Source organism: Homalodisca vitripennis, unplaced genomic scaffold (genome assembly GCF_021130785.1).
Source record: "Homalodisca vitripennis isolate AUS2020 unplaced genomic scaffold, UT_GWSS_2.1 ScUCBcl_4459;HRSCAF=10628, whole genome shotgun sequence".
Lineage (NCBI taxonomy): Eukaryota > Metazoa > Arthropoda > Insecta > Hemiptera > Cicadellidae > Homalodisca > Homalodisca vitripennis.
The window spans coordinates 15,547-32,530 of record NW_025780576.1 but is presented as its reverse complement, the minus strand read 5'-3'; the positions used below and the strand labels follow the sequence as shown (position 1 = coordinate 32,530).

The 16,984-nt window shown below is 32.7% G+C and overlaps 1 protein-coding gene across 1 annotated transcript; it reads left to right on the top strand.

Moving 5' to 3' along the window:
- Window positions 1-1,253: 1,253 nt before the first annotated feature.
- Window positions 1,254-16,642, top strand: LOC124372946 (putative defense protein 3). Its single transcript, XM_046831360.1, has 4 exons — window positions 1,254-1,388; window positions 12,500-12,840; window positions 14,060-14,155; window positions 16,601-16,642. Exons 2-4 carry the CDS (start codon window positions 12,502-12,504, stop codon window positions 16,640-16,642), a joined length of 477 nt encoding a protein of 158 aa, XP_046687316.1. The 5' UTR covers window positions 1,254-1,388; window positions 12,500-12,501.
- The last annotated feature ends 342 nt before the right edge of the window (window positions 16,643-16,984 follow it).

Genomic DNA, 16,984 nt, shown 5'->3' with positions numbered 1-16,984 from the left:
ATTATCGTTATATTTGCCATACTTTAGCATATATCAAATAAATCGTATAATTACACCAATCCCTATTACATTACAAATTTTCTACTCAGAAATATTCCGCAACACATAAGGGACCTGCAGATCCCGCTGTCCGCATACAAAAATCTTGTCTCTGTCTGGCTGTTGGAGATCGGCGCTGAACACGCTGAGTCGCTGCTCTCATCTATATACTAGACTAATGTATATGCTCAAAATTATTTACTGGACTAACTTACTTTATTACATTTAACAAACTGTTTTTTTTCTATGGCCGTCTTTCGCCGTTTCGCCTCCTATCTCAGATGGTTTTAAACACCTCTAATAACCTAAATTTAACTTTAATTGACGTTAGTAATTAATTTTATTCAATTCAATGATTTATTCTTTGCCAAATAACATACCTTATTTTTTATGATTTTTATATCAAGACTTTTCAGTATTGTGGCAGTTCAGTTGTCTATTTTCATTTTAGATTTTATATATAATAATTGTTTTAAAAATATACAAAATAGTTTATTATTATCAAGAATAACTGTTATAATACCGCTGTGTACAGCAACAAGAAACAGACTCGTCACCACGCACAAGCGTCTGTGGCCCATGTAGGACCAATTTCATGTATATTACGCGTACTATGCTTGTTTGTAAATTTTGAAATAAATTTGATTTTTAGATTTCAACTATGGCAAATACCTGATACCCTGCTAACCTTTCAGGTATCAGTAGATTCGTCTTTCTGCAGGCCACTTTCTCTTTCCCCCTCCTTCTTCGCTATAATATCAGGTCCAACGCCGCAGGACTGTCGCATTAGAACAACGTCCTGCCCAAGTGGCGTTGAGTTAGTAAGGAATTAAAGAAGTAGACATGTTAGAATCCCTGAAGGAGATATTCCTTTGGAGAAACCTTTGTGAGAATTGAGTTCCAAACTCTCCCTCCAGCACGATGATGTTAGCACATCGACACTGACATCAAATGAACATCAGCATAAAAAAAGATGTTCATTCGGAAAGAATTGCTTGTAAGGAAAATTGAAATATATCAATGTTCGAACTGTTTGATGTGTAATAAAAATATGAAACCCAGACCTCTGAGCGCTTTGGAATCTGATTTCCCCCCGATTAATCTATATTATTAAAACTTGTTTGCGTCATTTTTGTCGGTGGTTTACACTACTTATGGCCAAAGTCCTAGATCATGACCTAGGTTGACCTTAAGGTCTGCCTGCTGACTCCACCGGTTGGGCAAGCGCGCGCCGCAGCGTTGCTCGACTCCCGGGAAGGCCGACTGGTCGCTGATATAAGCCTTGGTGCTCCGGTGACCTCGTCATTCTCACCAGACCCAGCGGTCCCCAGGGTAGGATACTATTCCAGGTTAGTGTTCTCCACTCACTACTATCCTAACATTCGTAGTATTGAATAATAATAGTTTATTTGTTTTGAAGGTTTTTTTTAAAATATGTACACAGATCGTACTGACTTTTTTGTGGGATTTAATTGAAAGCGAAAATATTATTAATAAGGGAATAAAATTAAAATGCGTTTTTGAAAAGTTCTTTAATCATCGACAGAAATTATTTATCGCATTGTATGAATAAATTTAAAAATAAATCAGATTTAAGGAAATTTAAATTTCGTTTTTTTTAAATGTGTTGGTTATATGTACAGACCGTACTGACTTTTTTTGTTGGATTTAATTTAAATTGAAAATATTATTAATAAGTCAATAAAATTTAAATACGTTTATGAAAAGTTCGTTCATCATTGACAGAAATTATTTACCACATTTTATTAACAAATCAATTTTAACGAAATTTAAATTTCGTTTTTTTTTTATTTGTTGGTTAGATAATTTAATAGAAATGACAGGCCACATACAATTTTCCATACACTCTTAAACAAGTCTACAAATAATTTTTTATCCGTTCTGTTCTTATTGGATTTAGGGGATGCAATATATTTTTGGTTCGTAACATATTTTATGTTGAATATTTCGTGAAGATAATTTCCCTAAAAAAATGTACAGCTCTACTTAAGTTACAGGAATTTCCAGTATGGAATTTGAGCATTTTGTAATCAAGCCCGAATAAACGTGAAACCTTTACATAATTTATATGAGTTATAGCTACAGAGAGTTTCATGTTATTTATTTATACAAATTTAATACCGTTAAGAAAAAAATATGTAAATGCATATAATTTTCTTCAATTATATTTTATTAAAAGTTATAACTTCCTTAATTCATAAGTAAATAAATATGTCGCTCGATGAATTTATAACTCATATACAAACTGTTTCGTTAAGAAAAATATGTAAAAACATGTAATATTTTAAAATTATATTTAATTAAAAAAATATCATTTCCTTAACTCATAAATAAATAAGAAATGTTACTTTGTAAAACTATAGCACATACGTATACATACTGCTTCGTAAAGAAAAATGTGTAAAAACACGTAATATTTTAAAACTATATTTCATTAAATAATGCAATTTCTTTAAGTAATAAATAAATATAAAATTTCGCTCATACACATACTGTGAACGTTTTACAATTCTATCTTCAGCAATTTTTTATTTGTGCCGAATTACAACATTGTAAAAATTTGCTATCTCAACTACCTGTAATTTCACATGGAGTGATAGAAAGAAATATTTTTTTCTGTTTTATTGTAAATTGAAAATTTGGGGGGTATCCGGACCCCCTGGACCCCCCGATGGCTACGTCCTTGGCTACCATTAATGTTTTATTGTGATTGAGTGCATTTCATAGCATAAAACTTGTCTGCCAGTTGCATTTTAGTTTTTTATTATCGAGATATGCCGCTGTAAAAAAGTTCAAAGTGGTTACTGTAGCAATAATAAATCATTCCTGCTTTAAAACAAATTAAAAAAAAAATCGTTTCCACAACCAATTTTTAAACTAATTACGCCACTGTGCGTTTAAATAACCAACGAATCCGTTTAGCTGAAAGTTTACTTGTGTGTAATTTAGTTATCGCAACTTTACTGCAGGAGAATACAATTATTTTCTAAACACTTAAAACGCCTAAATGTGTGTTTTAAGGCAAAGCCTTATAAAAACACTTAATTCAAATACTGGTGCCAAAAATTATGGCATACTAATGAATGCCATACTGTACCAAGGCAGTCAACCTGTCAATTCTGAAGGTAAACGATGTGCCGAACTTGAGGGCAGATATTTCAGTAAGGAAAAGCAGCCATCAAAAACGAGAATCCTAATTTTTTCAACTACCTAATTTTTGTAAACCGAATTAATTGACAATGACACACAATTTTTGATATTCGGATGTAAAAAGAACAAGCAGCTGCTGGATTAGTAAATATTCAAAAGGTCCTGGTGGACTTTCAGCGATTCAGAATGCTGAAGATGTCCAAGTGTTTGATAAAGTCGAGCCACAGGACGCTTACAAAGAGGACAGGGTGTCCTTAATATCGCTAGAAATACATTTATTACGTTTATGTATTTAAAAACAATCACGAAATTCCATAATTAACAACTTTGTGCAAACATTGTTTTAGTTCCATCTATCACTGATTAGGAAAACCGGGGTTTGTGGGCTTTCTAGTAAAATATCCGGTGTTAAAATTATCTAACAAAATATGAAAGACATTTTACCAGCATGAATTTTTATATTAATAGTACAGCACTTAAAAATCTGCTGTCAATCAATCATGTCAAAGTAACAAGGAAATGGGGTAAATTATTCATACACATTTCATACATATAATAATAACAATTGTTTTATAGCTACGTTAGTCGTTTACTGCGTCTTGTTTCTATGCCTATTTTTCCCACAATTCATCATCCATATGTATTTCTTGCATTACCTCTCCTTTCTCCTGACTCCAGCCTCTTCTTGGTCTTCCTATTTTTCTCCTACTTTCCCCTCCAAACTTCTGTTAAAACATACAATAAAGCATGAATAATGTTGAGTTTTAATTGTGACACGAAAATTTGTAATGTATTACGAAATCAATAATTTAAAAAATATCATAGGCTTAGATTCTAAGACTGAATTCATTCATACATTCTAGGCAAGAATTTCTTACAAGAACTTTAAATTTTACTGCAGCAAGAATGTTTAATAAATTGCCAAACAATATTAACGAATTACCGAATATTAAAGCATTTTTAAAGTGGCTGCTAACTTTGGAGCACCTTGACTTCCTAATTAAAATCCAGCATTAACATGTACGATTGTACACCATAAGTACATTCCACCATTATTTTGCTTAATAATACAGCGAATTTTTATTTTTTTCCAACATCTTTTCTATTACTTACTTTCATTTAAATAATTTCTCTTGCAGTAAGCAAGCAAAGAAGCAAGTAAGAAAAAACATTTGCAGAAAAAATCAAATAAAAATTCATTTTTTAACCGCTGGACGCTGTAAAATAAATAATTTTAGTGTTAAATAATTTGAACCTCCAAACAGACCAAGTGCCGTGGAGGCCCTAATTTTTCTCTTCTGCTATTTGCAAAAGTCAGTATATTTACAAGTTTGTATAACGATTATATATGTAATGGGATTGAAAGAAATTGTATTAAGTTACATTATATTAAATTTAAATCTAAATACATGATTAAGTTTTCATTTAGTGCATTTAGTCAGTCTTGGCAAGTATAATTATATTGTTTATGATTCTTAATTATGCAATTCTTTCATTATTTATTTTATGTATGTTTTGTGGTAGAATGAAAAAATAAATACATTTATTATTATTATTATTATTTATTGTTACATAGCAGATATGTCATTTCGAGACTAAAACTCAAAATAGGACGTTTCGACAATTTACATCTTTCGTCTTTTTCAGGTTAAAATCTATAATGTAAGGTTACAAGTAGGCTACAGTGACGTTAACAAATTTGAGGTACAATGATGGTCATCTATGGTCACAGTAGGCAAATTTTGTCTCAAACTCTTTCCACACTAAAGAAATGAACTATACAATGTATACATACAACTATACATTTTATGTAAATTATAAACTAAATTAATAATAATATACTATGTATTTTTTGTTTTGTTTTATAAACTATTTTGTAAATATTAAATATGGAAAATGGTGAGGATGGTTCATCTCTTGTGTGGAAAATAAGATGGGAAATTTTAATATTGTACCTACTTTTAACGTAGAGTGCACAACCGGTTTTCGTTTAAAATAATAAACATAATTTTTAGATAAATATCTGATTACAGCCACTTAATATACGATTTCTGAAGACAGAAAAACTATTTTTATCAATCTATGAGGAGCGACAGGTATTTGATGCAGAATTTAAGGTCATCTTAAAATCAGACCCAAGTAAAAACTTTTAAATATACGAATAATTAATATTTACAGTATGTGCATGGAAGTGACATGTTTTTATTTACTAAAAAATCAATATCTTTCATAACATATTACTTAAATACGGGTAATTTTGAAATTATATTTAACTAAAACAAGTGTGATTTCCTTAAGGTTGTGACATATGTAGGCTAATAAATAAAATGTTTGTATATTACGATAAAACAATTGCCATTAACGCTTCTATTTACGAAGGTGAGTTAAACACCCACTTCCGGTTTAGGTGTGTGGTGCGTTAGACAAATTAGCCTGTTGCGACCACGAAGCCAAATGCCCATAGACTAAAGGACTAGGTTTAAAGGTTGTAAAATTTTAAAGTCAGTCAGTGATTCCTTTCAGCCAAAGTCTTATGTTACGAGTACATCAGAGTGTAATAAAAAAATCATTATGATCGGCTTTGGAGGCTAAGATTTATTTATTGGTGCAACCCCCCTCCCCCCTGTAATTCGGTATAAATATAATAAGATCACGTCACTCTCTAACTCTGTTATAACACATATTGGAAAATTGTAACTTTTTTATTTTGGCGTGATAACAAAATTAATTAGATTTCCTTCATTAAGTATATGTATTTCCTTATAAAAACAGTTCTTAAAAGAAGTTATCTTAAACGAAAAGTGTGATGAATCCGTGAATTTATAGGCTATGTTTATGGACTTTTCACTCTGTCACTCCCGAACGCGTTCAAATTTAAAATAGTCTATAATCTCCTGAGAGTCAGTGGCGTAGCAAAAGGGGAGCGGGCCGCACCGGGGTGTCACCTTTTTTTTGGGTGAGACCCACTCGGTCTCTCAACTTTAAGAACAATGTACAAACAAAACAAAAAAAATAAATAGCTAGCACAAAATTTCTTTTCTGGAGATTCCTCCACTAACACTAAATCAGCTCTATGTATAATTCGGGGATTCCCGCAAAAGAGCCTGACACTGTCGTGGGGAATTCCCCGTCCCATACTCGCGATCTTTGACGTTTCAGTTGCAACATTTCTCATTTGTTTCGTGAAGTGTGTTGTGTTTGGTTGGCGTGAATTGTTAAACGTGTATTATTCTATAGTGGTAGATGATAAAAAGAAAAAAATATTATACCCATGACCTTTATCACATAAAATGTATTTTTACTTTCGATGGGGTAACACCACCAACTTCCGCACCGGGTGCCACCCAAGGTAGCTACGCCACTGCTGAGAGTCTACTGTTGTCTACGGAGTTAGCAGCACATGTATTACTTATACAAGACACTTCAATCAGTGGTAGAGAGGACTTTATAGTCCTAACTTCGCCTCTAATAAAGACATTTTTCATTTCATTTCATTTTATTCATTTCAATGTCAAATATAGATAGATAATTAAGCCCAATCCCATCAATCATATTTTACTAGGTGCCAAATATCCACCCTATTTGATATACTTTGCACTATTTGAAAGTGAAATAGTCATAAACAGTGTAAAATGGATTACTCAAGCATAACACAGTCTGTTAATTATAATGTTCTTAATTAGGGATCCTAAAACACTGTCAAATCTGATGGCAAGTAACGCCTGTTTACGCCATATGACTGCTATCGTGTAGCGGGCGGGCTATTCGACCTACTTCCAAGTAATTACTACTTGGTTTACTTAGCATAAATTTCAGATAAGTCTACAGTACAATTCACTTGGATTTTCTAAAGCAAAATGCAGAGAACGTGCCTAGTAATGTGAGGTGTCCGTTAGGTGCATAAATTTGAGGTAGGTCTTCGCTCTAAAAATCATACATAATTGACTATTACTTAAAAAAATATTAATAACTAATGTAAAACGTATATAATTTTAGAAATTAAATAAAATTTTAAATTTAAATCCTATAGAAAATAAACATTGTCACAATGCTGCTCTTTGTTGAAAGTTACAATTAAACTAAAATGAAATGTACTGAATGATAAAAGGATGGGTGATTTTTTACAACCACTGTATCTTGTTCTATTTAATTCCTAGATTAGTTGAGTATTAATGTAGATAACTTATAATGGATGCAAAGTAAGACTATGAAAGGGTTCTTTGCCTGAAGTTTGTTATTGACAGGATAACAGGATTTCGGAGATTTGATATCGATATTGTTACAGAAGGAATAACACAACGTTTCAAGGATTGGAATCTATCCTCTTCATCAGGTGGGGGAGCGAAATCCTGTTATCCTGTATTTACAAGGGTGTTCACTTTTGAAAATATCGCTATGATTCCAAGACATTGTTTTATGGACTAAGAAAGAAACTCGATCAATATAAAATTCCATCAAATTTATTAGCTCTTTACTTTAAAAGACATTAATACTAGGGATCAATTGGAGACTATAATGATCAAATGTGAACCATTAGATTTAAGCTTACATTCTAATAGTTTATGTGTTGTCACATTTTAATTTTTGATTCTCAGTTTGAATTTGTTGTAAACGAAGTCGTATAGAGTAAAGAAAAAATGTAAAATGTTGCGTTCAAAAACATTCGTACGATAAAAAATGTGTGTAAATAGTTTATCTAAAAACGTAGCTGTACGTGTTACGTAAGATTTGAGCTAGTCGCCATACGGCGTCATAGGAGGTACTTAGGAAAGATATCGGGGGGGGGGGGGCAGAGGCGGTAATACCCTTCCGAAATTTCATTTTATCTCATGATTATTGTAAATGAGATACAATAACACCTAAATCCATTCAGAATTCTAACTAACTGCTTTACACACATGGATACTATTTTACATATTTTTACTTTCACTTGTGCTTTAAAATAGAATATCACACACACACACACAGTCAGCCCCCCCTGAAATAATTTTCTGGGTACGCCCCTGTAGACGTTATCTAGGGATTGGCGTGTTTTGTTTTTTTTTATTTAAACTTATTTATTTTATTGTAATTTTTATTCGAAAACACGTCAAAAATAATTAAAAAATATTTTTAGTGTTATTTCCGTGAATTATATTTAGTTAAAAATGATAATTTAATTGAGTCATGAATAAAAATGTGTTGCTTCCAGAATCAATAACACGTATATATGCTGTAAAGTTTCAAAATTTTCATCTTCAGCAACCTTATTTATTTTGAGCCTAATTACAAAACTGCTTCAATCTCGTACTTAAAATCCTTATAACTTTCTTCGCGGGGCAATAAAACAGTTTTTCACTCTTTCTGTCTTCAGGGAATTTGTTTTAAAACGCCTTAAATTAAAAATAAAACCAATATGTTTCAACCAAAAATTGCTTACTCCATCTTAATCACTAGTAATACAAGTGGAGAAACAAGATGTTGAATTATTCTTTGCTTTTTCGACCCATAGTCTCCAACATATTTTTTTATATTGTGACAATCAGAGTCACAATATTTAACTCCTATTTCGATTTTTATACATGAATGCTTCTGTCCTTCGACGGTGAACGGGTTCAATAGCAAAGCTATTTCTTATGCTAACCGCAGCGCGATCTGATGAATGGTAGCGATTGTTGAATTTATTACCCAGACTCAAGGCTATTACATTCAGTGGACTGTATTGTTTTTTAATTGAGCATATAATTTTAATCCAGCCCCGTAATTATTGTAGACCGACCGCAACCCGTTCACCTGTAGCTGACAATTCTCAGTAATTCTTTAATTCAGCAATTATTCTTTTTTGTACTTCGTACTTGGCTACTATAGAATGTATAAAAAACAATTTGTTCCACTTTTATGCAGGGCCAGATTAGCTTCTGGTAGAAAATGTTTACCATCGGGACCCTAATTTTGACACATTTTTTCCCAATACTATAATTATGACTATACTTTTATATCACGTTAACGCAGTAAAACACATCATATAATAATATGACTTATGTATTATATAGAATTGAATGTCCCAAAACTTGGAAATCCAACTGTTTACTGTAGAATACATCTACTTATGCATGTAAATTCACTGTGCATTTTGATAACTCTCATGCATTCGTGATCAGACCATCTAGAATTTCATTCTGTTACGTGGAAGCATTAATGTTAGTCAGATGGTTTGGAAACTAGAAATAATTTCTAATCTTATTCCAACATAAATACTACTCGGTTTGAATTAAAGTTTAAGTAGTTATATCGTTATTTTACTATGGAAAAAGGTAAAGATTAATGGAAATCCGAGGAAGTATTAAGGGAATTTTAACCGACCAAACGTATACAACCCTAATATGTATTGCAGTTTTGTTCATTCTGGACTAGTTTGGGAAAAAAACGTGAACTTAACCTTAGGTAAATTTAGGAAAGCCATTAGCGAAAACAAGTCTAGCTATTGTGAAAAGCGTAATTTCTCGAAGCAGGATCAAATCTTGCATTCAAAACTGGGTAAAAAGTATCGTCGTTCTGTTTTATCAAGGCAGACCTATATTTCGAACTGAGAGCTAATTAATGAACAATGTTCGAGGTTGAGTTTGTCCAGCTAGAATAGGCACTGTCCACGCCGCGCGCTATGTGTAACAATCTATTTATGGTAACAATGATTGTAACACATCTCACATTACGTGCTCTGACCCTTAATGTGATGAGATATCGTGGACTAACCTGTCAGCGCAACGGAAGTCGTTTACCTGTAATAGGCACGAGAGAATCACAGTATTACAACAGTTAACCATTGTTTATCTGACAGTTAAAAGGCCGCTAACCTTCTCAGGACACCGAAAACAAAGGCCTCTCGAGGCTACGACCCGTTTCCTTGTCCGTGGAGACCTTCAGTTGTGCCGTTCAGTTTCCTCCTCTTCTCTGTCATTTCCACGGCTGCAGCAACATCATTAGTCCGTGACGGGGAATTATAAGAAATTCGCCTGATTGAGGAAAACAGCTTACAGGCGCTCCAGAGGTATAATTAAAGGAGCGTTGGCTTGAGTGATTACCTCAATCTAATGCACTGACCTCAATAGGTTTGAACTCTTGCGGCAAAGCAGTCGATTTAAGGATAATAATGTTTGCTCTCATTATGCATTCTTGATTTCCAATGATTCTAGTCCAGCAGCTAATGACCTGACTATAGAGTGGTTAGCTCTGAGAATTAAGTGGTAAAAGACTCCTTGTTTAAAATTCCGCTTTGGTTCAGAGTAAGGTTAGGTTTTTTCAAATTTGTTCACTCGTATACCCAAGAATGTATGACAGTGTAGGCATAAAACTAAACATATTGATTACAATATTAATAATATAATCATCCTGGACTCTTATTTTGTGATTCTACATAATACGCTTCATAGTAATTATATAATTTTATCACTAACAGTAGTTTTATCAGGACGTTTAAAGTTCAAAATCATAAACATCATAAACAAAATCATACATATTTGGACGACTAATGTATACTTTCGATTTTCGAAACAATACTTCAATCAAAACAAATTTTACCTGAACCCAAAATATCAGTGAAAATCAAATGCCATGTGTGTCTAAACCGCACAGTGATGACTTTTATCTTTGTTGATGGAGTCATTTTAGAGAGAACTTACTGATAACAGTTTCTTGGAATGTTCATTGTTGACAGGGGAATGACCTGGGTTGATCATGTTGATAATGTCTGTGCTAGTTAATCGTATATACACTACGTCACACAATAAAGTTTTGTTCCCAGAAGTATTAAGAATGGCCTAATATGCTGCTTTGCTGTAAAATTGTGGGGACTTTGTAGCAAAAACAAAATGCATCTTTAGAAAAGACTGCCAGAATCACTGGCTACAAGAAAATTGTACTCTAGATGGAATGTGATATAGGTATGTTTTTGAGGATTGCACATAATGCAGATCAAAGGTGTGATTTGGTTCGTGGCATATTTTTTCACCTATGAAACCAAGAGCAGAAATAACTCCTCAACACAAAACCATGGCCTCACACTAGCAGCACCTGGCACACAATTGCGTCTGAGACTGATCAACGAGCTCTCTGAATTGATCAAAAGCCCAATAAGCAAATTCAATTCAAACCCGAATTTCTATTTGTTTCTAAGCGTTTTATTCCGTTGATGAGTCACTGAGATGCCAAGGAATATCTGAAAGATGCTAGATCTGAAATAAAACTCCGTAAGCGCGTGTGGGAATGTGTCGATAAATCAGTATTATTTAATGATGGCTATAAAGTGTATATGTGAGTCTGAAAGAAGTGAAACGTGATCCTTCCTTTTTTTTAAATGCTACCCACTATAAGTCCGAGAACTTTTGAAAATGGCACTGAAATCAAATTTTGGATTGAGCCGAAACTACTCATCAGCCTAACTCATTTTTTCAACCAGCGAACAGCTCAGGACCTGCAGACTTTATATGCTTCTGTCAAAGACGTGAAGCCCGCAAAGAGACAAACCGAAGCATCTGAAACTTCGAGTGCTTGCAGGCTTTGTAGACGTCTCTGAGGTCGAAATGATGCAAAGAGTTCATTTTGAACTCTTCGTCATTGACTTTTTGAATCTCTTCTAAAGGACTCCAGATTCCAGGAATTAACAAAACGCTTTACATTAACTAATTCTCATTATATAATGCAAAATTTTGACTAGGAAATTGCAGATACCATTAACTGATCTTTATAATATAAAAATTGGGATGTACAAGACGCTACTGGTTAATTGGCCTACGGATTTGGGAGAGGATTCTACAGAGAACTTGCGTCCAATTACAGATAGGAGTTTTATTTTTTTTTACCTAAAGCCCTTATCTATTGTACCAACCTAGGCCCGTTACTTTACTTTATTTTCAATACTACTGTACAGGGAGCTAGGTTTGTGTATTTATGTATGTGCGTATGTGTGTGTTTTTGTATGCTATATATCTGAGTCATATATATGATTAAAACTTATCAGCAATGTGGGTCGACCTATCTTTTTTTCAAACGACTCGTACCCACGCACAGGCTTGCCTATGTGGGTACTTTTTTCCTATATTAAAAAAAAATGTTTATGTTTCAATCATATTTTAAAAATATAGTATAGACTAATCTATTATGGGATTGTAATTTCTTTATTTGGAAATAAATAAGGTTTTTTTAAAACTTGACTTTCGGATTGAACCAATCCTTCCCACCATATCGCAAAGTTAAATTATATAGCAAAACATTTATACTACAAGTTTATTTACACTCTGCTGTGTGTTGACAGACATGTTTTCGTTGATAATACTGAGTTTGGCGGCTGTGGCGCAGCTGACCAGCGGATACCCCTTCGAGGTTCCGACGGCCGCTTGTGTCGACATGACGCCCAAGGGCCCGGCCCACAGCAACGCCGCCCCGCAGAACTCCAAGGTGCCCTTCGACTTCGCCCTGCAGAAGAACTCCATATCGAACTCCGAGACTGTGGAGTTCAGCATCAACCAGAAGCCTGGAGGTCCCACGTTCGCCGGATTCATGGTGCAGGCCCGTGCCGGCAACTCCCCAACTCCCATCGGCACCTTCCAGCCCAAGGGTGACAACGCCAGGACCGTCACTTGTTCTGCAGAGAATGTAAGTGACGCTAATCACCACACGTAGCTAGAGGCTGGAAGATTACGGTATAGACTACACAAGTACTAAGAAGCGGTCCACCACAAATGGAACAAATGGACATTTCCTGATCGAACTACCTTATCAAACTAATTGAGATAGATTTATTTTATCTATCTCGAACAAATTTGTCTGTCTAACCACCTGATCAAGGCTCGTGGTGACATTAGCTTTGATCACGGTTTGATGCAATAGTTTTGCAATATTACTTCTGTGGGCCAAAGAAAATTTAAAACCTCAGTGCATACTTGATGATGCCTCTTTCTAAGTCAAAGATTAGTAGCATAATACACTTGCATCCAAGAATGTAGCCTGGAAAAAATTTTTGGAGAAGGTCCAAAATACCAATACTTATATTTTTCCGTAGTGGACAGAGAGTAAGGCCCCATTTTGTTCCTTAAAAAGTTCTTGACCTGTTTCTTTTTTGAGAGAAACGATCTTTCACCAGTATATGTCAGTAATACTAAATTATTTAAATAAGAATAATCATTTACTAAAAAAGTAACTGAAAAAATTGAAAATTTGGGGGTTCCGGACCTCCTTGCTGCATCTACAATCCTTGCAACTTGCCAGTTTAATATATATATTAAACTCCGTAAATAAAATAAGTTGGCTACTTATCAACCAAAGTGAAAGGTATCATTTTTTCAAAAATATGTAATTAACAACTAAAAAAATATTGGTACTATCTCGAAATCCATGTTTCCATTCTAAATTTTTCCTTTTACTAAATGAATAAAAAATGCAGTTTAGACATTCATATGTTGAACTGGACAAACCTAATAAAATAACAAGCAAATTTAGCATAGCTACATAGGTATCCATCAATTTTCAATATTAACTACTTCCCAAATTAATAAAAATCAATGTATTTATATGATTTATAGTCATTTGTATATTGTGTATGTTAACAATCCAGACAGTTTTAAAATTCAAATGGGACAAAAACATTCTTATTTCAAAAGCTCTTCTAGATATTTTATGAAACTTGACAGATTTCTTACTAACAAAGATGTCCAACATTTCAAATGTATTTTCTAAAAATCAAAATGGTGTTGTCTATTTAAAGATCTTAAGGTTTTACGGGATATAGGATGTCATGTCATTTTGTACAAGTTTCTTCACTCACCTCACAGCCTGTCACTGTTATCAATCTAACAATCAGCTGTTTCTGTTCTAGGATACAGGATCTCACAACAGCCCGGACTCAAAGACCAGCACCACCCTGATCTGGACACTAACCCCCCACCAACTTCAAGGGATCTGTCACCTTTTAGTGAGTTCTAAAATTGTTTCTTTGTTTTAATTCGAATACTTTTAATTAAAAGGAGAGGATCGGACCTTTACAGCCTTATGCTGTCTATTCTCGCGGTCCATGAGGATCTTATCCTAGAGCATTTAAAGAAGAGAGTTGGTACAGTTCAAAGTCAACAGTACTGATAAAAGGTCACAGACAGGATTTGAACCTGCGCTGCCTCTAACTTAGACCATAAGCCGACACCATGGACCACTCGTCGCCCACTGATTCTCCCAATACATATTATGTATATAGTAGGATCGTTCAGTAGTTATTTGCACTCACTTTAAAAAAAAATTTTCTTCTGCATATCTTATAAAAAGTACTATTAATATGCTGATTATTAATCAAAATAAATTCAGTTTAATTACTAAAATTATAACCATTAATTCTTTGTCACTTTTGCTAAATCAAATTTATAAAATCGTAATTGCCTTGCAATTTTGACACCTGCAAAACTTTCAACTTATTAACCACTAATAACATTTCACTTATCTCTCCATTTTCCTCATTTAATATTAAAATGATGAATTCTAATTTATTAAATCTTGTATTCTTACAAAAAGTTAAAAATATCAAATTCAAAACATCATACTGTAGGGGAGTCACGAGATGACCCCTGACTATGGTGCAGCTGTGTGTTGTAGCGGTATCACCTGATTTTGCAGGCACTCTGCAACATTAGAACACAGGATTACAGTTAGCCTCAAGAGAGGTGATTGTGCCCTTAACTTTCTGGTATGTAGAGACCAGGAGTCATCTCGTGACTCGCCTACAGTAGAATAGTTGGTATAATTTACAATAATATATAATTTGCTGCATTAAATTCGTGCAAAAATCTATCAAATAAAACCCATATACCAAAAATATTACAAATATTTGAGTTATATTTAGATTTCCTGCAATAATTTCTTTTTTTATAATATTACAAGGAAAGCTCATTTCTACTCCTTAAAACATTTATTTTTTCTATTTAATTTATATGGAAATAGTTTTTTTTTACTTAGTTAACGTCAAAATTCTTAATTCAACTCTAAAAAGTAAGATGGAATCTTTTATAAAATGTAATTTTAATATATTAAAATAATTTGATACATTGCACTTTGATCATATGTTTTTAGGGAAGGTTTGTCGTAATATCAATATATTTTGAAATTGTTAGCAAAGATTGTGTCTTTTTAAATCAGTTTAGTTTTATAGTTCAAAAAAATTGCCAAACAACATACATAAACTCGGAATATGACTCACTGTATGTGTTTTTGATTTTACTTATTTGTGACATGTCAGTTAATTAACTAACCTAAAAGTTATTTTAAGTAATTTTTGGTCTTAATTCACTTAAATTGTAACCAATGTACTTTGGTAAACATAATAGTTATCTATTCTACATCTGTATAAATCTATAAAAATATATCTATTTTTTCAGTGCCACAGTCGCAGAAACCAAACTGAAGTTCTGGACTCTGCCAGAAGGCAGCCAACTTTGACTGTTAAATAAACAAACCAAAAATAGCTTGTAGGAAATGTAAAGTATGTACAATTAATTGCCTCTTTGTGGTAAAATAAGATTAATTTCATTAGAAGAGATTTTGAAGCAAAATTCAAATTGTCAAAATGGAAAATTAAGAAATTTTGTAATTGTAATTTAGAAACGTTTTACGCAATGTGTGAATAATAATGCCGCTTGAATTAGATTACTTGTCATTAAGTGTTAAATGTGAAATAATTGTTAACATTTACAAGAGTACATACTAGTTTTGCTTGTTGATTGTCAAATGGTCATTTTCTCACCCACTTATCTCTCAAATATGAAGGGAAGTGGCAAAAAATGTACACAAGAAAATCGTATTTTGTTAAAAACAAAAAAAAAACATATATATATATGTTACCTATATATATATATATATATATATTTATTTTATACTATGACTATATTCATATTATTATGACAATAAATTAGTTTTTATGATGATGGTTGATGAGAAAGTAATAAAAATTTTTACTGTTATCCAGATATAAAACGTCAGTTTTCCGTATCAATTTATTAATTTGAAAAATGTATGCAAAATTTCCAAACTAATCATGTGAGTTAAAAAAAATATGTAATAATTTCTTTGGTTAATTAGGACATAATTGTGTCGAATATAACAATAATTTTTATACTCCTTAATCATGTATATTAAATCATTTTAATGAGATATCTCACTGTAGTATTAGACGTTCCAACAGTGATATCGTTTTCTTCTTAATATTTCACACCTTCAAACTATATTACATTCAATAATTGACATATTAAATTATTAAAACACAGCTTATTTATTTTACTTGTAAGCCATTTTACAACCATAATATTGAAATAAAATACATTATTTTGGAGCAGTTTTATTTTAATGTATATTTTAATATAAAGTTGTATTGTTGCAGATATTAGAAGGAGGCAGTGTCCTTTTAAAGCCAAGGTTGTAGTTCAAGATATGAAAACTCAAAATGGTGCTAATTCTGACTGTGATAGTTAGTTTTTTTTACAAGATTGGAGATGCTGGAATGGCTCTTTTTTCTAATTATTTAGATTTGATATATTGTGTTAAGTATGAAGTTATAATATTTGACTCAACATTATATGTGAAAAGAACAATCAACTGCTGGCTGTATCTAAAAGAAATAATAAATGATAATATTAAAGAATACCCTTGACTCTTAATTGATTTTTCCCATCCATCCATTAAATCTTCTGTGGTACAGGTTGGGTGAAATATTCCTCCCCAGAATTTACAAACAAAATATTGAGAATATTATATAAAGAAGATA